We start from the raw sequence: 21,462 nt of genomic DNA, 5'->3' as shown, positions 1-21,462 counted from the left end.
GTTCTCAACAAAGGGGATCCTGCCTCCCGGGGAATATATGGCAATGTCTGGGGACATTTCGGGTGGCCACAACTTGGGGAGGGGTTGCTCTGCTATTGGCATCCAGTCAGTAGAAGCCAAGGATGCTGCTAAACATCCTCCAGCGTGCAGGATAGTCCCTCACAACAACGAATTATCCAGCCCCAAATGTCAAGAGTGCTGAGGTTGAGAAACTTTCCTGTAACATAATCCGGAAGTTCAAATTCGAGGAATTTTAAAGCTTGTTATATTTTAGGTTCGACAGTGCCATCTAGTGGCCAAATGTAGTATTTATCATAGTTCACTGTTGAACACTGTAAAACAACAAATAAAAAAGATTCAGAAAAAAAAAATTCAGAAAGCGAATACATAGAGAGATGAAGAATATCCTCTCATAGGAGACTGTCTAGAGTTTACATTAATAGATGTGATGAGGAGGTTGGGTGTCCAACTGTGGAGAAGCAATCCTGGAGTTAGAAAATGCTCTTTGGTCATAAAGAGATTTGATAATAGAAGCCAATATAGAAACAGAATATTTTACAGGGTGCATTCTGTATGGAATGCATTCAATTTCATTACAGTTGCGTATACTTTTACTATTGTTCCTGCATACATAAGAAAGGAAAAAGTCTAATAATTCTGCTAAATAATTGGCTGAAATCTTTATTTCTTAAGGATGTAACTTATGGTTTTTTATTTAATTAAGAAATAAAGATTGAAAATAATTAAGATGATTTTAGAGTCAGGAAAAATACAGGGTAAAGAGTACTAGAAACTTCCCTTTAATAAAAAATAGACTTTTGGCCAAAGAAGCAGCACTTGACATGCCTTTTTTCTTACCTCCCCCACTAGATTGTAAGCTTTCTGCAGGCAGGGACTGTGTCTTATCATATTTGTGTATGGCCCATAGTCTCTAGCATAGCATCTTATACAGAGTGGACACACAAATGATTTTTTGAGTGAATGAATTTATTTTTATACTGGAAATCCTTGCCTTGAAGTGAAGAAAATTTCAAGCCTTTCTAAGCAATTACTATTTGTTCACTTGAGTAAGATGCCAGCTGAGGATGTCTGGCTCAGAGAACACCAAGGACTTGGGCACAAGGAGTTGGTAACAGACACTCCAATTCATTTCCCTGGTGAATCTGGAGCAAACCGTGCCGTGATGACCATCCCTAGGGCAATTTTTTGACTGGTGCATACATTGTAGATTTCTCTAATATAAGATTCATTCATCCAACAAATAGTTATCGAATGTCTACTTTGTGCTAAGCACTCTTCTAGGCACTGGGATATCACAGTGAACTTAAGTCTAAAAATTCCTTAAGTGGAGAGGCAGGTTTTGAATTAGTGGGTTAGAATAAAGATGCACATTCCCTGTCCCTCCCACTTTCTCAGTTAGCATAATATTTTCTGTATAGAAAATGCAATTTGACTAATGATCTCAAAGCAGTTCACAACTATTAAAGACGTCTCCTTCTACAGCCACTGCTTTGCTCGGGCAAATGAAAAAACAAAAACCACTCTCCCATCACTTCCTCTTCTAGTTTGCATTTCTTCCTTTCTCACTGCTTCATATACTTGCAGACTTTTGGGGCAAGGGGAGAAGCGGGAGAGCCAATATTCTTTGGGCAGATGATGATGATGCCTGAATATTTTTGCAAGTGGCAACTGAAGCTTGTAGTTTTAAAAGTGACCCCGCAGAAGATTTCCTTCTGGTTGGTTTATTAACAACCCTTTAGTTCTAGAGCCTAGGGATATATATATATATATATATATATATATATATATATATAGTCAGAAAAAAAACCACTCACCATTGTATCCAAAAGAAAATGGTACAGGCAGGGTGGTGGGTCCCTGTTTTGGCTATAGAATAAGTGCACTGTGCAATATTTAGTGTTCCAGTGATTTTTTTTTTTTGGTATCTCAATCACATTTTGGCACTTTATTATGTGGCTCAGTACACCCAGGGTAAGCAAATCAAAAGTGCTTCTCCATGTATGTGAGTTGTATGGCACAGACTCCTAGTGCTAAGTAGAAGCTGATTTAATGAATCCACCAAAACTACTGCTATGGATGCAATCAGTGAAAGGTGGTGGAGACCCCCCCTGACTTTTTCCTTTGCATTGTTTAGTGAGTTAGTGATTCCAAAGGTCACTACTGTCCAACTCCTCTCAGCCCAAGCATCTGACCCCTAATTGCTCCTAGGAGGGCCTGAATACCCCAACGCAGCAGGGGGCAGGGAAGCATGCTAGCTTTTTCCCAAAGCAGTGGATGGCAGCTGCAGGACATCTTTGGTTCGGCGGTATTGTCTTCTCATTTTGTTGGAATCTTAAAAGGCACAGCCCTCCATCTCTCCCTGAGCTGAGACTGCATGAGTCCCCAGCTGACTTACTCAAAGCTCTCCTTGCCACAGGTCGGGCAGTGTGGGAACTTACTCAAATCCAGTTGCTTGGAAACCATCTTATCTGGCTGGTCTTCCTTCCCCCTCCACAATCCACCCCCTTACACAGCAGGCACCCAGACATTCTTAAAGTTCATCACTCTCCACTACACTCCGAGAAGAGCATGAATACACCATTGTGCTCTCCATGGAGGAGAAAGCAGAGAAAATGTCAAGTCCTTTACTGGTGAGAGATCCGTAGCGACTGCCACTGGGCCGGACAGACATGGGTGGTGGGATCTGGTGGTGCCACTGAGCTGGAAAATGGACCAAATAATGTGTTACAATCAAAGGAATACAGTCTAGCAGGTACACGTCAGGGGTGCATTCTGTGCTCATTCCAACACTTTCTGTAGGATCTTAGTAAAGCATTGAAATATATCTGGGTCTGAAATGCCTCATTTGTAAAAGAGAGAAATAAAATCCCTCCTTCCCTGTCGGGAAGAGGGAAATTGGGCTGGTGATTTTTTAATCCCCTAATTCCAAACCCTATGATTCTAATCCAGTAAAATTTGGGACTGTAAGAAGGAACAGTGGGTGACTAGGGTGATTTCTCAAAATTTTCTCCTGACCCAGCATGGAGTCTGCTGGGTGGAGGGCGGTGTAGAGAGGGCGGTAGGCTCTCAAGGCAGGGCACCTCAGAAGGTGGAGATGAGAAATCTATGGAAATGGAAGCCAAAAGATGAGTCCAGACCTCTGACCGCACACCTGATCATACTAATCAGCGATCACCTACCTACCGCCCTAATCAGGTTCTAATGAGCTACAGCAAGAAGACTGAAAAGTAACTTATGTGCAATCAACCATGGTTCGGGGACAAAAGGGAATATTAGAATTTCCACGTTCACCAAGCACTGTCCAAAAGGGACACTGGTTTTAGCAGCCAGGATCCTTAGGCTTGAACATGGCCTGAATGAAATATCCATCCAATTTGCTCAGTCCTGTGTGTTGTCACTGATTCAGAAATTACCAAGCAGTCTTCTCATGAGGTTTCCAAGAACCTTGCTGTGGAGAAGGGGAAGCACCAGGTGGGAAACATGGACGTTCTGGATCCTACGAAGCTATGGACCCTTGTAGCATTCCCACTTATAAACGGGTCCTCTGTTGATTTCATTCTTTTGAATAAGTTTTTCGGGATCTAAATGCCTCTAAGTGAATTGATAAAATCAAAATTTGAAAGCTACAAAACAGGACAAAACTTACAGCGATTCCACGAGAGAGCAGGCACTCAGTAAGGCAGCCATGAACTGGTTTAAGTCCCTCCCCGCCGCCCTCCGCCCCTGAGCCTTTCCTGGCTCTCTCGGACACCTTAACCTGATAGCAGGTACTATTAGAAGCCCTCTTTTCGAAGAGAGACGGATGCCTACTGTCCCCGTTCCTCGGACAGGTAGGAAGTGATTGCGGGGGGCCGTACGGGATTGATTTTACCCCCAATCCTCCATGCTTTGCCCCACTCCCCGGTCCCAGCTGAGGATTCAGCGCTTCGCGTTGTTAGTGCTGTGGAATCAGGACGGGAGCCAGGGAGAGGTGAGCCAGGACTAACTGAACTGGGGACTCCGCCGGGGATGAGCAGGACTGCGACAAGAGTCATCAGTTTCAGGGCTTATTGGTATGAGTTTCTTAGTTGGAGACCTGTTTTCTTCTGACATGGTGAAGTGGGTGAAATGGTAAGGCATTAGCCTGGATTAAGAAACATATCACTGGCGTGTCTCTCCTCGGATCCTCCCAGGGGAAAGTACATTCGAGCCAGCGTCCCTCACGGCTGAACTTCTTTTCAAGTCCACGAATTAAGGAAGATAACCAGAAAGCTATGTATTTTCTCTAAATATTAGACTTAGGGAAAATGGCAGGCCAAGACCCCTCCTGTATGGTACCAAAGAAAGGAGGTACCTGGCGGTCCAGCGGTTAAGACCCCGCGCTTCCACTGCAGGGGGGCACGGGTTCGATCCCTGGTGGGGGAATTAAGATCCTGCATGGCGCGCGGCACGGCCAAAAAAAATGAAAAAGGGGGGGCGGGTGCACCTATAAATAGCAGGGACCTCAGGTTCTAGGCAGAGTTACTGTTTCTTATTTGTTATTCTGGTTAATCATGTTAAACCAGTAATGAATAAGAAACTTATTAAGCCAACAAATTAGTTCTTTTAAAAGGGGGAAAAAAAGGTTTACTCTTTTGGGTTAAGGAATATGTCTTCAAAAATACCAGTTAATGTCAAAATTATAGAGGAGAGGAGTAGAGTACACAAATACATTAATAAAGATTAATTTGTTAAATGTTTTTGAAAATTAGAAACATGGCTCAAAGGAACGATATAAAACCTGGATTTGCATTCCAGCTGTAGTCACTTAATCTCTCTGAGTCTCTGCATTTCTTCTGCATTTAAATGAGGGTAACAACAATTACAATAATCTCATGGGTTTAGGAGGATCTTAGGGTACCATTTCATAAATTACAAGTCACTGTACAAAAGTCATCTGATATCAGTATCATTAGGACAGCTCTCTATTATTAGCCTGATTGTGAGATTGGAGTAATAAATATTTGTGGAATTAATTAACAAATGAATAGGGTCTGGAAAATTCTGCTGGGTGGAGGTATGACTGGGGAATAACAGGCAGTGGGGAGGGAGTTCCAGTGGGTGACCCATGGCAGCAAGGAGATGGCATGAAGATGCTGGGTGATTAGAAGTACAAGCACAGGTACACTCTGAAGTAGTTGTAATTCCTAGTATTAGAAGTACAGAAAAATTAACCTCTTTTGGAAGAAGATTAACCTTCTAGTGAAATGAAAGAGTGTACGAAAGCCTGAGGTGACTAGGATAAAATGACTTAAAAAATCCATCTCTTAAGCACTAAAATATGATCTAACCAATTCATTTATGAAAACATACTACATCTATCCTAAAAGAAAAAAGATTTTTTTGGCCACGCCGTGCAGCTTGCGGGATCTCAGTTCCCCGACCAGGGACTGAACCGGGGCCTAGTCAGTGAAAGTGCCAAGTTCTAACCACTGGACAACCAGAGAATTCCCCCAAAAAAGATTTTTAAGCTGCCTGTCCGCACAGATCAACCGATGCCATTATACTTACCATATATATCCAACCTGGCAGTGCATGACACGATGCCGGCTTCATTCTTGGCTGACAATGTGTACCATCCAGCGTCTGATTTCTTGGCTGGCTGAATGAGGAGGCAGACATACCCAGTCGTGTCCTGGTGCATGCTGGAGAAAAGAAAGAATGTATCCGTATTGTATCTGGGGGCAGAAGCGGCCTTGTCGAGTTTAGGACTCCAGGAAACTCGGGCAAGTCAGGCAGTGCAGTGCTTCTCCTCGCCTCCCTGACCCTAGCAGGAGGGAAGGGGATTCAGCTGGAAGCAAGCAGCAGGGGCAAACTTGAAGGTGGAAAGAAGAGGGTCGGTAGCCATGGCTGAGACCTGTTCTTGCCCTCTCCACTCTCCTCCCAGGAGGACTCCCACTTGTCACAACCAAAGTACAGAGAAAATCTCTTTTCCGAACCAGGCTGGACATTGCAACAAGAACTTTGTTAAAAAGCTACGGGAAAGTAGACCAAAACGAGAGTCCAGGGACGGATGGACTGTTAGCGTGGATGGGGTCTTTTCTTTTCTTCCTTCCTTCCTTCCTTCCTTCCTTCCTTCCTTCCTTCCTTCCTTCCTTCCTTCCTTCCTTCCTTCCTTCCTCCCTCCCTCCCTTCCTCCCTTCCTCCCTCCCTCCCTCTCTCCCTCTCTCTCTCTCTCTCTTTCTAATTGAGGTATCATTGATTTACAATGCTGTGTTAGTTTCTGGTGTACAGCAAAGTGATTCAGTTATACATATAACTTTTTCAGATTCTTCTCCATTATAGATTTATTACAAGGTACTGAATATAGTTCCCTGTGCTATACAGTAGGGCCTTGTTGTTTATCTATTTTATATATAGTAGTGTGTATCTGTTAATCCTAAACTCCTAATCTATCCCTCCCCCCACCCTTTCCCCTTTGGTAACATTAAGTTTGTTTTCTATGTCTGTGGGTCTATTTCTGTTTTGTAAATAAGTTCATTTGTATCATTTTTTTAGATTCCACATATAAGTGATATCATATGATATTTGTCTTTCTCTGTCTGACTTACTTCACTTAGTATGATAATCTCTAGGTCCATCCATGTTGCTGTGAATGGCATTATTTCATTCTTTTTTATGGGTGAGTCGTATACCATTGTGTGTATGTATGTATGTATGTGTGTGTGTGTGTGTGTATGTGTGTGTGTGTGTATATATATATATATATATATATATATATATATATATACCACAACTTCTTTATCCATTCATCTGTTGATGGACACTCAAATTGCTTCCATGTTTTGGCTATTGTAAATAGTGCCACTGTGGACATTGGGGTGCATGTATCTTTTTGAATTAGAGTTTTTGTCTTTTCTGGATATATGCCCAGGAGTGGGATTGCTGGATCATATGGTAGTTCTATTTTTAGTTTTTAAAGGAACCTCCATACTGTTCTACATAGTGGCTGCACCAATTTATATTCTCACCAACAGTGTAGGAGGGTTCCCTTTTCTCTACACCCTCTCCATCATTTATTATTTTTAGACTTTTTGATGATGGCCATTCTGACTGGTGTGAGGTGATACCTCATTGTAGTTTTGATTTGAATTTCTTTAATAATTAGCAGTGTTGAGCATCTTTTCATGTGCCTGTTGGCATCTGGCTGTGTTCTTTGGAGAAATGTTTATTTAGGTCTTCTGCCCAGTTTTTGATTGGGTTGTTTGTTTTTTGACATTGAGCTGTATGAGCTGTGTGTATATTTTGGAAATTAAGCCCTTGTTGGTCACATTGTTTGCAAATATCTACTCTCGTTCCGTATGTTTTCATTTCATTTTGTTTATGGTTTCCTGTGCTCTGCAAAAGCTTATAAGTTTCATTAGGTCACGTTTGTTTATTTTTGCTTTTATTTCTACAGTGTTGCCTTGGGAGACTGACCTAAGAAAACATTGGTATGATTTATATCAGTGAATGTTTTGCCTATGTTCTCTTCTAGGAATTTTATGGTGTCATGTCTTATATTTAAGTCTTTAATCCATTTTGAGTTTATTTTTGTGTATGGTGTGAGCGAGTGTTCTAACTTCATTGATTTACATGCGGCTGTCCAGCTTTCCCAACACCACTTGCTAAAGAGACTGTCTTTTCTCCATTGTATATTCTTGCCTCCTTTGTCGAAGATTAATTGGCTCTAGGTGTGTAGGTTTATTTATGGGCTCTGTATTCTGTTCCATTGATCCATATGGCTGTTTTTGTGCCAATACCACGCTGGGATATCCAAGAGCATGGGACATCTTTCCGTTTCTTTGTAGCATCTTCAGTTTCCTTTATCAACGTTTATAGTTCTTAGCGTGTAAGTCTTTCACTTCCTTGGTCAGGTTTATTCCTAAGTACTTTATTTTTTTTTGATACAATTTTAAAATGGATTGTTTTTCTTTACTTTCTCTTTCTGATATTTCATTGTTAGTGTAAAGAAATGCAACAGATTTCTGTGTGTTAATCTTGTATCCTGCTACCTTGCTGAATTTGTTTATCAGTTCTAATAGTTTTTGTATGCAGTCTTTAGGGTGGAGGGGGTATTTCTTAATATATCCATGGGCATGTGCAGCATTTAGCTTAATACAGTTCAGGAGCAAATCAGCATGTTCTTTCCTTCTGTTTTCTCTATGTCAGTAGTTCTTAACTAACCTTGACTGCATATTGCAACCCTAGATAATTACATCAGAATTTCAGGCTGTGTTTGACACGTTTCATTAATTTACACTGAAGTGTTAACTCAAGAATATTCTCTGTTCTTGCTTATATTTTACCAGAGAAAAACTCTGACTTATATGTACATAGACTTTTTTAGATGCCCAGATTCTGTAAAACCGAATATTTTCTAGGACAAATTCAGTTTACTGTGAAGAAATAATTCTCAGTAGAAATTTCTGTACATAAGCTGCCTTTGTAGCATAAAACCAAAATGGCAAAGAATGAAGGATGCTTAGGGGAAATTAAGGAAAGCACCCACTTTAAGAAACTGGATCCTTAAAGTCACTTAAAAAAACAGCCCTGTCGTGATGGATGGAGAAGGAGTATTACTTTAATATTTTATTTTGCTTTATTTTATTTTAGCTTTTTACTGTCAAAAGGTTTTCTGTGTGCTAATGCGACTGAAGACACATGACAAAAAATAGGCACTATCTTTATAAATTCCTCATACCTTTTTAAGCTTGAAAATTAAGGTTTTAAAACTGTGGGACATCTGTACACTGCGCTACCCCTCAGCAACAGAGAGGAATAAATTCTTGATAAGCACAGTAACGTGTGAAACAAATACATGATGCTAAGTGAAAGAAACCAGATTCAAAAGGCTACAGAGAAAAAAAAAAAAAAAAGGCTACAGAGTTATTTGGGCGGCCTGACAAGCGTCAGTGAACTTGACCGAGGGTGGAGCCTGTACCTGATCCTCTCTCTGGTGAAGGGGATGGTCTCGTTGTCTTTCTTCCAGTAGAACACAGGTGGAGGCATGCCTATCACCCGGCACTCCAGTCTCACTGGGTGGCCTTCGGGAACGCCGCTGTTCTGCAGTTTCTCCAGGATTACAGGTGCTTTCTTCACTTCTTTGGCTGAATGAGAGAAGGGCAGTGCTAGTTTGAAGAGTAAGTGCCTTGGGGTCCATGCCTCAAACAAATTACAGTTCTGGAATCTAGCAGAGTGAGCCCCCACCCACCTTTACCTCTTCTTTAGAACACTTCTCAAGCCTCTTAGTGAAGATCACTGCCTTGATAAAAGCTCCAGAAATGAAGCTTGATAAAAAAGAAATGAGGAAACTGTCTCTGCCTGTCTTATGAGGGACTACACTTAAGGATTTGGGTCACACACATGGGATGCATATGGTAGGTGTGGAATTGAGGGAGTTTCTTTTATTGCTCAGCAGTAAATTTTGAGAAACAGTATATTATATGTACTAAATATAGCTCTTTTTTCTTTTTTAGAGGAGTTTATTTTGTAGAAGATATATTAATTTTCCCTCAACTTTTTATCTTGAAAAATTTTATAGCTACAGAAAAGTTGAAAGAAGTATACTATTTAAAAAAAAACCACACACACAAATTATGCTTCCTAAGGAGGCTTTTTTTCCCCCCACAGAACCAATTAAGGCAAAGCTACCTCGTATCTCAGGGTTCCCTAGTCAATAGCAAAACAGTGGGAAAAGAGTAAAAGCCGCAATCACCGTATCCTCGCAGAATGAGCTTTTCCTACTCTGTTGGTGAGATGGAATTAAGGATGAGAAAAAGAAAAAAATATACTGAGGAGACAGCTACTAGCTTAGAGAGAGGATTAGCATTCTGAAGCTACCCTGATTTCCTTCAGGGGCCATACGAGGGAGACAGCGGGAGACAGCCCAGCACAAGATTTCATACATTCTGAAATCTAATTCTGGCTGGACTACTGCCCCGAGGGGCTGGCACCTCCCAGGTGACAGTGACTTGTTGTCCTTATCTGTGGACATGACAGTGTTTTGTTCACATCATCTTATAAGGTAAGGGTTTGGTTGTGTAGTTACAGATTCAAGTGCCTTCCACATTCCAGGCACTGAGTCAGATGTCAGAGATACACAGAAGAACGTCAGAATCTCTGACCTCAGAGGCTCATGGTGTCTTCAGGGAGGCAAAAGGGGAAATAGTTACACCGAAGCCATGAGTGCTGTAAGAGACTCTCCTTTACTAAGTGCTATGGAAACAGAGGAGGATGTAACCTGGTGGATCCACTGTGCCTTTGTGGTGACATTTGAATTAAGTCTTAGAGAATGAGTAGGAGGTTGCTAGGCAAAGAAGGGCATTCCACGTAGAGGGACCACGGATGCAAAGGCATGGAAGCTTGGGGTGGGGGGAGACCCTGGAGTGTTCCAGGAGTGATGGGCTATAGGGCAAGTGACCTGAATTTAGTGATAGTCAATTAGTAATTACAATGACTACCATTTATTTCAGGCATGATATACACAAAGTACCATATTATGTTTTTAGCTTACTGATACGTTTTCGAAAGCAACATAGGAAACACAGCCCTTATTACAGTGAAGGAGAAACTAAGATGAGACTCCATGGGACAAAGGACTAAGGGATTACATCAGAGGCTCTGCATGTTCCTGTAATCACCTTGGAGGGAGTTACGTTTAGGGGTCCCAGCAGCAAACCTTACCTACTACGGTGAGGTCCAGACTAAAGGAATTCTGCCCGGTTTTGTTGGTAGCAACACAGGTGTAGGTCCCTGCGTCACGTTGAGTGAGTGGGTCAATGAGCAAAGAGTGGACTCCAGTCTCCCTGACCAGCATCTTGTGGGAGGTGTCGGGGAGCACAGGCTGGCCGTTGAGCAGCCACGTCAGCTCCGGAGGCGGCAGGCCACTCACCTAATAAGCAACAGGACAGACGAGGCAAATGACAGATCGATGACAGACAGATTTATTTGGTGGCTGAATTCTTAAAAAGCTAAATAGATAGATGAAATAGGCCTGTGGGATCAGTTTCAGAGATATTGCTTACACACCTAATAAGCAACAGGTAGCCAAGAAAGGCACAGACATTAAACCAGTGTTCTCAAAGCCGGCTGTGTGTCATAATCACATGAGGAGCATTTGACCATCCTGATGCCCACTTACTATATTAAATCAGAATCTTTGGGGGTGGGACCCAGTCATGGGTTTCTTTCAAGCTTTAGGGTGGAAGACGTTAATCCCAAATATTATTTAGGTAACTAGTGAGAGAGCAAGAACCACCTAGAGAAGTGGATTCTATAAACGCATAACCTTAAGCCTTTACTAATTCGTGTCTAAATGTCCATAGCATTCTATGGACAGAAGGGGTGACTTAAGTTACTGTTCATACTGAGAAATATTCACACTGTTCAACTGAACCTAGTTTCCGGTGGAAGAGTTAGAATGTAGACTAGCTGAAGGTGATGGATGTTGAGTAGTATGAGAAACCAGCTTCTGTTTTCATAAACTGCCTTGGAGCCATCTTTTCATGACTCTAGTGTTTTCAAAGGCTGTACCTCACAGCAATTCACTTCAAGGTTGCAGAAATCATCCTTATGCCTTTATAGTAATAAAGACTTTCCAGGTACCATATGGAAAATGTCTGAATTACATCACCTCTTCGGTTGTCTTTACAAGCATAGAGTTAACTTGTTACAGTATCAGTGTAACTTTTATTAAGATATAAACACTTAAAGATTTTATGAAATACTTTTGTCTGGTATTAAATGCTCCAGAAGAACCTTGTGGGGGAAAAAGTGCGCGTGCTCGCTCTCGCTCTCGCTCTCTCTCTCTCTCTCTCTCTCTCTCTTCCTCAGTCCCCTTTCCCCGAAAAAACAACAAACATAAAACAAATACAAACAAAAACAGGTGCATACAAACAAACAAATACAAAATATGAACAGATTTGGAACCAAGAATGGTGTACTAGAGTCTACCTTACAGTCCAGGCGACAGAGGCGCCCCTCGTGAGCTACCATATCCCCAGGAGCCTGCAGGAAATGTGGTCGGAAAAATCGTTCCTGTAGGGGCTCTTTGTCTCTTTCTTGCGCTCGGGACCTTACTCTAAAACAGCAAGCATGTTCAGGCATTACGCATAGAAACCACTTCAAAACTTACGACAGTATAGACATTTAGGCATGGCTCTCGGTCCTGGAGAGAGATTTTTTGGGGGAGTGGGGGTGGCTGGACCATGAAGGGATAATAAATAATAGTGTGGAGCTGATGTAAAAAGCAAAGTACTAGCTATCTCACCCACTGTAGGGTTATCTTGTGAGATCTGTAATTAAATAAACAGGCTTTAGCTTCTTTCTCTCTGAAGTCATTCTGGGTTAAGTGACTCAGCTCCCCTTGCCTTGGGTTTGACCAGTTGTTCAGAAGTTTCAGAATAAAGAAATCAGTATTCAATCTGAACCTCAAATAAGAGCCAAAAGAGAAGTCCTGTTTATCACCCAGAACAAGGCAGCTGCAATCCCTGTGTCTCTGAGTAATAAAATTTAACCTGGCTAATAAATTATGTCAGACCATTAAAGATGATCATGAACTTAAACTGGTTAAGACTGACCACAGTAACAGCTGTTCTTGAAGAAGGAAAAAAAAAAAACTGAACAAGAAGGTAGAGTTGCAACGGTGGTAAAATACTGTATCTGAAACATGGGTCACTATTTTTGTCCCTTTGGTAAGTCTAATGTAATTCATCCACGTCAGCAACTATGAAATGCTTTGCTAAGACTTTGTGGCACCGTAAGACTCAAGAGAAAGCCAGGCTCTTTCTTCTTAGTGATTAGTAAAATTGGAGAGGAGGAAAGTCAGTTGCTGTGTTGGAGACAACTGTTATATTGGAGACAATAACAACAACAGAAATCTTTTATCAGTATACATATACTCATTAACGGTTTCTGTTTTTTAAAGACAAGGTAATTTAATTCAGAGAGTCTAATTTATATATTATGTGCACAGGTGCTACTGATGGTTGCATTTTTGAACCATTAAAAGTGTGCCGTGGACCAATGCTTCTCAAATTTAATGCGCTTATGAATTACCTGGGGAGCTTATTAAAATGTAGATTCTGATCAGTATGTCTGGGTGGGGCTTGGGATTCTGCATTTGCAACAAGCTCCCAAGTGATGCTGGTGCTGCAGGTGGAGGACTACACTTTAGTTGACAATTTGTAGACCAGATACTTCAGTGCTCATTGTGGTGGGTGGCTGCTTGGGAGGGACTAGAGAAGGGAGATTCTTACTGTCTTTACCTGTGAGGCTGACCAGCAGCTGTTAGTCGACTTCGAATGGGCAAACCTTGTACCATCAAGTGGCCAGAACAGCTGATTCTCCCCTGAGAAACAGAAAATGAAGGAGATTAAAATAAATAAAAACAATTCTACATGTTTTCAGTACATATACATTCTTATGGACCAGAACATTATGAAATTTTTGGCTAACTATTATGAGTTTTTTATTTTTATTTTTTGGAGGGGGGATGAAAACAATATAACTCCTTAAATCACTGTTAATATTCCAGGGGAAACGATTTTTAAGAATATTGTGACTTTCATTTTTAAGGCGAGAAATGAACAGACATAAATGTAAAAAAACGTGAAATCTTGTGCATTTAGCATTATTTGTAGGCACATGCAGAGTTCATGGTCAAGTATTTTTATACTTTCCTCAATAGAAGTTATCTTCAAAACTAACATTTTAATAGGAGGAGTGGGTGAGTGGAAATTGTAGTTCTGTACCTCCTATTTTAGTAGTAGTTGAAGATATTTATTCTGCCATATCTTTAAGGGGAATTTTAAGTCTTGGTCCCTTCAGAAAAGGAAAGTGAAAGATTACAGCTTTCCAACTTTTACCAAAAAAAATTTTTTTTATGAGTGAGGGATATTCACAAGTAATTTGCTTATTCTCTAAAGAACGAAAAATGGCAAATCTTTTTTTTTTTTTCCTGGTATGCGGGCCTCTCACTGTTGTGGCCTCTCCCGTTGCAGAGCACAGGCTCCAGATGCGCAGGCTCAGCGGCCATGGCTCACGGGCCCAGCCTCTCCGCGGCATGTGGGATCCTCCCGGACCGGGGCACAAACCCACATCCCCTGCCATCGGCAGGCAGACCCTCAACCACTGCGCCACCAGGGAAGCTCGCAAATCATTCTTTGATAGAATAATTTGTTGACTCTTCAAGAGTCAATGAGTTGATCAAAACAAGATTTACTCCAATAGGTCTGGGGCATATACCTAGTGAATAGATACTACTAATGTCCTTTGACAAAGGCTGAAGGGTGGCCTGACCCATCAGTGGCTAAGTGGTCTTGTAAGCTGTTGTGATACTGTGCTCTAGTTACACAGTCTCTATGCTCCTTATTCATTCTCCTCAGAAATCCTTAGTAACTTGCACTTCTCAAGGTTTTTTCACAATGACATGAACCGCTCCTTCCTCAGAGTGCAGTACAGCATGAAACCCTGCGTCTCTACCTGGGGATTGGCCGCCATGATGGTGTAGTTGCCGTCGTCATCACCGGTGGTGGAGTCAATGTACAGAGAACATGTCCCGTCTCCTTCTCGCCTCATTTTGAAGTGCTCATTTCTTTTTGAAATCTGCTTCCCATCTTTGAACCAGTAAACCTGAAATGAAAAATAATCAAGGAGAATATACACTGTTCTGTACATCTTTTTTTTTTTTTGGCTGCACCATGCAACATGCACAATCTTAGTTCCCTGATCAGGGATGGACCCTGTGCCCACTGCATTGGGAGCGTGGAGTCTTAACCACTGGACCACAAGGGGAGTCCCTGTTCTGTACATCTTTAGAGGATAATGGTACAAGGAGTAGGATAAGGCAAGGATCGATTGCCATCTCTACAACTAGTAACCCATCCCTTATACAACACTTAGAAAACAATTTTTAAACATATTACAAATGACAGTATAATATGCTCCTCCACTTGTACATATACAATATTTAAGTAAGAAATTATGTATAATTTAGGATTGAGATAAACCTTTTGATTATTTTTATTATATTTATAATTACTTAAACGGCCACCCTAAAGACCAGACATGTCTTCAGAGGCAAAATAATTAAAACCGGGAGCCTGGAACTTTTCCTATTATCCTTTTACAAACTCAAGTCTCCTGAAGTCCGAGATCTCAGGGCGTAGAATAGCTGACCTTACTTGAAAGGATAGTATGGTTTATTATACCAAATGGAATGAGGCCAGGATTCAATTGCTAAATTGCTAAATTTCTCCTCTGACTAAAATTTAACTATACATAGTTTTCAAGTTCTGCATGTATCAAGGAGATCTTTCAAAGACAGGCGAGTTAAAGTACTGGTTGCAGCTGCCCTTCTCTACCTTTCCTGGTTACCTAATCATACATACTAACGCCATGTTAATGTTTGTGAAAGTAGAGTGGATAGATTCCCTGCTGTAGAGATACTGGGTGTAAATCCTTCTCTCAGCTGACTGCCAAAAAGTCTGGTGACTCATAAGATTTTTCAGCAGCCAGTGATAACGATGTGACATTTTCGGTATTTACCAACCTAACAGTAATAATACAAATATACCTCACTTTGTACAACAGGCAGGCTGTAGATATTCAGCAGATGTTAAATAGAAAGAAAAGTATCAGTTTGGTGAGTTTGATGGTTGAGAGAATCAATAGCCCAAAATAGAGGATCATGACTAAGAAATTTATTTTCAACTTTTATAAAAATTTTAACTTACCCATAAGTTATCTGATTTTGTTTTTGCCTGGCTATTTAATGATTCTATTCCTGATTGTATCTTTTTAGTCAGATTACCTGGGCTTTGTTAATTTTCTGGTATTGATTTTCATTCCCTCTGTAGATACTGCACTAGAGTCTGGTAAGACTTTCTTGAAGGCACTGTCTATAGTTTTGCACTGTTGGTTGGCCAACTGGCTGGTCATCTTCCCCTACCTTTGGGACGGGTATCCCAACAATTTTGCAGGTGAATGTCACTGGAGAGCCTTCGGTGACCCGGAAATGCTTGAGTCTTTTGTCAAAGATGGGAGCAATACACTTGCCCGTGGGGATCTCATCATGTTGGATTTCATCATCTGATTCATCAACAGGGGTGCGTTCCAAGCGAAACTCTATTTCATTCATCAGCCTCTGCTCAAAGCTTGAAATTTTGTACTCCTGTCAAAATGGCAAACATGTTTTAATTTCAGTTTCTGTGGGTGAGGAAGAATGTGTTCATCAATACAATGTGAGGACGAAACTTTTTAAGATTTGAATGTTAGATTTACATTGTGGAACCTCAGTAAACCAGGCATGTTCCACTTCCAGTTCCTCATCATGGAGCACTGAAGGAGATTTGTGTTTCTACTACAATCCCAAACTGTCCTAGTGAACCCTGATTCCTCACCTTAAGCATGGAGCCCCGGTAGAATATTGTAGGGAATGGAATGAAGATGGAGTATAATTTTTGTAGCTACTAATAGTGTCCATTTCAATATGTAGAGCTGCCTTTGTGGTATTTTGGCAAAATTATTCTGAACTGCATTCTGATACATGCCTGCATCACCAGCTTCTTGTCTCTACTAGACATTCCCGTCTGCATACTTGAGGAAAACTTGTCTTGAATAAATCTCCCTTGACCCCATGTCTGCCTACACTGTGTCTCTGCTGCCCTCACGACGAAGCTATTTGAAAGAATTTTCTATTGTTATAGCCTCATTTCCTTGTCGCCTGTTCTCTCACTAACATACTCCAATTAGGCTGTGTTCCTACAGTTCCACTGAGATTGCTGCTGTCGGGGTCTTCACATTCGCCAGATCCACAGATAAGTTGTCACTTATCTGTTCTTACTTTACCTGACCTTTCAATAGCATTAGACACAGATGGCTACTTTATCCTTTTTGAAACATTTTTTTTCTGTTGGTTTCCATGACACCCTACTGGTTTTCCTTCTCTTCCCCTAGCTGGTCCTTATCAGTCTCCTTTACTAGCTCTTCCTCCTCTGCTCTAGGTGATCTCATCCAGTCTCACAGCTTCAGATACCTTCTGTATGCTGATGACTCCAAATCCATGTGTCTCAGCCTGGTCTCTCCCCAGAACTCATACGCCCAGTGATCTACTCTACATCATGAGAGTCATATACCCACCAGTATACTCTCTGTCATGGCTTGGGTGCCTCATGGGTGCACCCATGGACCAGCTTAGCATGGTCCAAACAACGTGCACTTGATTTCTGTCCCCCAGGGAAGATACTCCTACCCTGCTCTTCCCCACCTTTGGAACTGGCACCACTCTTCATCCATTTGATTAAGTGGTTAAGCTGGTGTTTCTCACATTACCTATGGTGAAAACCAGATTTTTTTTTTTTTTTATATTGAGAAGAAAACCAGATTTTAAAAATAGATTTTTTCAACCTGTACTCTTGTAAAATAAAATAAAAATGAATTACTAGAAAAATAAAATAAAAATGAATTACTAGAAAAATAAAATAGAAAAAGCATGCAGAATTATTATATTCAGTAGACATAAAATTTCTCTGTCAAATGCTCTAGAAACTTCTTAATGGTTACCTTCAATTTCCATACTTATCTCAAGGTGGAGAGATGACAGCTTGCAGACTGGCACAGGTCTAAGACCACACTTGGAGTGCACCGAGTTAACCTAAATCTAGAACTTATCCTGGATTCCTCTGATTCCCTATCCTGCCCTATTCTATCAAGCTTAAATGTCACCTCCCTAAAGTAACTTTCCCAGGCCACTTCATCTAAAGTAACTCTCCATTCTAATTCTCTACAGAGCATGGACTGCTATCTAGTGTTTTTCTTGTTTGTATATTGATTGAATGATTGAATATATCTAAGCCTTAGAATGTTAGCATCAGAAAAACAGAGCTCTTGTCTGTCTTGCATCCCACTATATCAACCATATATGGAATAGTGAGTGCCTGCTACATGGCAGGTGCTCCATGAGTATCTGAAGAATGAAAGAATACATGAATGACATGGGAGCCATCACTTGTTCCAACACTACTGTATCTTTGAGGAATCTGGAGCCGTGTGCTTGGGGTGAGGGTGAGCCCTTTGGTTAAACTTGTGACTCTAGTTAACCATAATTTTATGATTTAGGTAGGCCCCATGGAGATGGTTCTAGGATGCCCCTAAAGTGGAATTTGGGAGCAGATGGCTGATTTGCCCCCTAGTCGTAGGCAGAGTAATTGAGTTCAGGACTCATGAGATATGTTCTCAAGCTATTAAATCACATCATTCATGTCCTCTAGCTATTGTCTTATACATATCATCGCCTGAATTTGTGCAGAATTGGAACTTAGGAAACACGGACACCAAATGTTTCTTGGTTTTAATTTCTTAGAACCAATTTTAAATCTTCCCTCTCGGCCTCATCTCAGACTGGGTGAACAAAATACATCTACAGCTCTTTCAGGGTAGAAAAATGATTAATCTCCAGTGAAGCGTATTAATTTTTAATCAGATAAACAAACTAATTAAAGTAAAAGATTGTTCACTTCTAATTTGAAACCCAATTTGGTTTAAAAGTATTAAGACTATTTTCTACATTTTGGATTTTTTTTTAAGTTAATACTTAAAGCTTCCAACTATCTACTTATTAGTTTGAACTACATGAAATTGCCATTTTTGAGGGTTAAAAGAGGTAAAAATATCAGCAATTTCAAATTATTCAACCTAATACTATACAGCGAGTATATTTTCCATAAATACATTAACTAATCCCACAAATTTGAAATGTTTCCTAGTCTTGACATTTTAAAATCCCATAAGGAATATATTTTTTTTCCTTGTTGAATTGCATTCATGCTCCTAACTGGGTATTATTTTTCCTTTTAACAAATTTGTTTATTTTTTGGATGTTTAGGAGTAAAACCAATGAGTCATTTTATTCTCTTACTATGTGAGGTAGGTGCTAAATAGCTGTATTATTTTAAAAATAATAGTCAAAAGCATAATTCATATAGTTTGCAAACCTCACACACAGATCCTGGAGTTCAGGATAACCCAGGCTTTTTGTGAGGGTGGCAAGGGGTCTTAGCTTCTTATGGCTTCTCATCTTGTTTCATTTAAGTCCCCAAATTCCCAATCCATTTCATACCGCCTCTAGCCACTATTTTAGTGGAGTCCTTGCTCCAAGCTAAAGAACCTTCTCTGCAGCTTCTCCTACTGCATGATGGGTGAGGGCTGGTAAGTTCCTGGCTAATTACATTGTCAGAGTTATTATGGGGGGGGGGAAATGAATTCCTGAAATTCTATATTGAAAGTATGATCTAATTTTTCCAAACAAGTATTACTGTACATTGTGGTAAGTTATGATTATATCTATACTTGAGGAACAAATGGGTGATACCTAAGGCTTTTGAGCACTTGCCTGAGAATACAAATACCACATTGTCTCCATGTATTCCAAACAGCTATTTTTAGGAACTTGATTTTACCAAGTTGGGACCTGATTTTATGGAATTTATAAATGTTTGAATTGATTTAACCAAAGGAACTATGGAAGCAATATGATGAAAATCCGCAGGTTTTGTTTTTCTATAAATGTACACATATCGGTTACGTATTTACTATTCTACCAGTACTACAGGTTGGGAGGTGATGAAAACAGAACACTCAATGAGTTATCTAAAATATACCATTTGTAACTATGTACTGAGGATACAGTTGTATTCTGCTGAGGCACCAAGATGAGTTAGATATCAAACAACAAGTGAGTTGGGAGACAAGGTATCCTCCAGAAATTTCAAAGCAGGTGCTTAAGGACAGGTTAGATGATTGATATTCTTCACCTTCATCAGAGATACGAAAGAGTCAGGAGGGAGAAAATCCAGTGAGAAGACTTTGGAAAGAGCTATTAATGTCTGTGAGTGTCCCACCTCCACCTCCACCTCTACCCCCAGAGTACCTGCCTTTCACCTCCAGTTTGTTGAGAGAGATTAAATAGATCCATTTGTAGTGTTTATTGTGTTCCTCCAGTGGATTGGTATCTGACTCCTGCCTAAGAAATGTAGAGTGAGGAGCAAGGAGGGTTTTTGTTGGTGGGCAAGCTGAAGGTTGCTTTCAGTGGCCCACACTCCTGCACTGTGTCAGGTCAGAGGACTTGTGATGGTTCCTGTCATACACATATGGGCCACATATGAGACAGAGCCAGTGTGGAGTCAGCTTTTGTCCCTCTGTGGCTGGGAAAGGAAGGAGTTGGGAACAGCAGTTAGTGAAGCAGGGGAGGAGGGAGTGAAAAAGAGAGAAGCTGGCCATACTTCCTTCCTGGCTTTAGATTTCCCATTTGTAGAGGTCCCTGGGGTGTGCGCTGTGAGGTGTGGATGGGGGCGTTTGTGTGTGGGATCTTATTTTTGAATAAGGATTGGGGTGTTGGTTACCACAAGGACTGGTCATTTTGTATTACTCGATCAAGGTTGTACTTTGCAACAAAGTAAATGTAGAACCTTATATGAACTAAAATTGGTCAAAATGGTTTTGAGATTACCTCACATTTGAGATTGCCAGGGGAAGGATTAGCCCCACTAGATAAATTTAAAGGGATAAAGGGAGAAAAAAATAAAATTGCTTTTAAGATACAGTTGTTGAAGGTACCAGTTATGTGGTATAATGTATAAGTTACAGATGCACAACAAAATAAGAGTACTGTAGGTCAAGGAGTTTCCATGAAAGATTTCGTAAAATATTTGGGAAATTGAACCTCAGGAAGAAGGAAACCCGTGTAACTGTGTGGCAAGGGGTATGTGACCTGTTTCTAAAGCAGTGAATCTTTACAACTGAGATGTTTACAAAGATGGACACCATCCCCAGAGCAGGAATTCTTTTTTTTTTTTTTTGGTAGTGCTTTGCAACTAAGAGTTGGTTATTCCAAGGATAACTAATCCTCTTATACATAAATCAGGGTTGTCATGCCAAGTTGTGACTGATGGGATTCAGATTTTGTAAGGACATTTGCAAACAAGCAGTGTGTTTAAGTTAAATTTGAATGTGCTTTCTGCACTGTTCTGCACAAAGGTTGTACTACTGATCTACTGTCAGCAGCTGTACACTTTGAATTTCCAGAACTGGATTTGGGCTGTGTTCTCCATTTTCCCTTGCCTTGTCCCCTTTGTGAGTAAAAGGAGGAGTTTCTGCGTCAGCTGCTTGTAGGTGATGTCTGTGCTCAAAGGAGAGAATATTTTTCTGTGTAAATCTGGTCTGTGTGGCAAGCAAGTCAAAGACATATGGCCCATCCTTTCCAGGCTTATGTTAAAGACCTTAAGTGAAAATGAATTGCATAGAATTTCAGTTGCTCTACGAAAGAAAATGAAAAGCTAAAAAAATTACATCAGAAGAGTATGCCACTTGAAAATATAATTCCTTTTTTTTTTTCTTTAAAGATAATCCTCTTCAGGCTGATAGTTTGACAACTTGAGGCATTTG

General features: G+C 40.6%; 2 protein-coding genes across 3 annotated transcripts in view; one reads left to right on the top strand and one right to left on the bottom strand.

Moving 5' to 3' along the window:
• The window catches only part of PBLD (phenazine biosynthesis like protein domain containing), a 130,594-nt gene that overhangs the window by 53,699 nt on the left and 55,433 nt on the right, over positions 1-21,462 (top strand). The gene's annotated exons all lie outside the window — the stretch shown is intronic.
• Positions 967-21,462, bottom strand: part of MYPN (myopalladin) — a 75,758-nt gene continuing 55,262 nt past the window's right edge. For both annotated transcript variants that reach the window (XM_060126686.1, XM_060126687.1), the window contains 8 exons: positions 15,971-16,192; positions 14,503-14,652; positions 13,287-13,369; positions 11,974-12,100; positions 10,705-10,912; positions 8,963-9,128; positions 5,551-5,684; positions 967-2,721 (listed from right to left, as the gene is read on the bottom strand). In XM_060126686.1, the coding sequence (XP_059982669.1) occupies positions 2,552-2,721; positions 5,551-5,684; positions 8,963-9,128; positions 10,705-10,912; positions 11,974-12,100; positions 13,287-13,369; positions 14,503-14,652; positions 15,971-16,192 (1,260 nt within the window). In that variant the 3' untranslated portion in view covers positions 967-2,551. The remainder of the gene's footprint in view (positions 2,722-5,550; positions 5,685-8,962; positions 9,129-10,704; positions 10,913-11,973; positions 12,101-13,286; positions 13,370-14,502; positions 14,653-15,970; positions 16,193-21,462) is intronic.

This window comes from Lagenorhynchus albirostris, chromosome 16, assembly GCF_949774975.1.
Source record: "Lagenorhynchus albirostris chromosome 16, mLagAlb1.1, whole genome shotgun sequence".
In the NCBI taxonomy this organism is placed as follows: domain Eukaryota; kingdom Metazoa; phylum Chordata; class Mammalia; order Artiodactyla; family Delphinidae; genus Lagenorhynchus; species Lagenorhynchus albirostris.
This window is presented reverse-complemented; position numbering and strand designations above follow the sequence as displayed.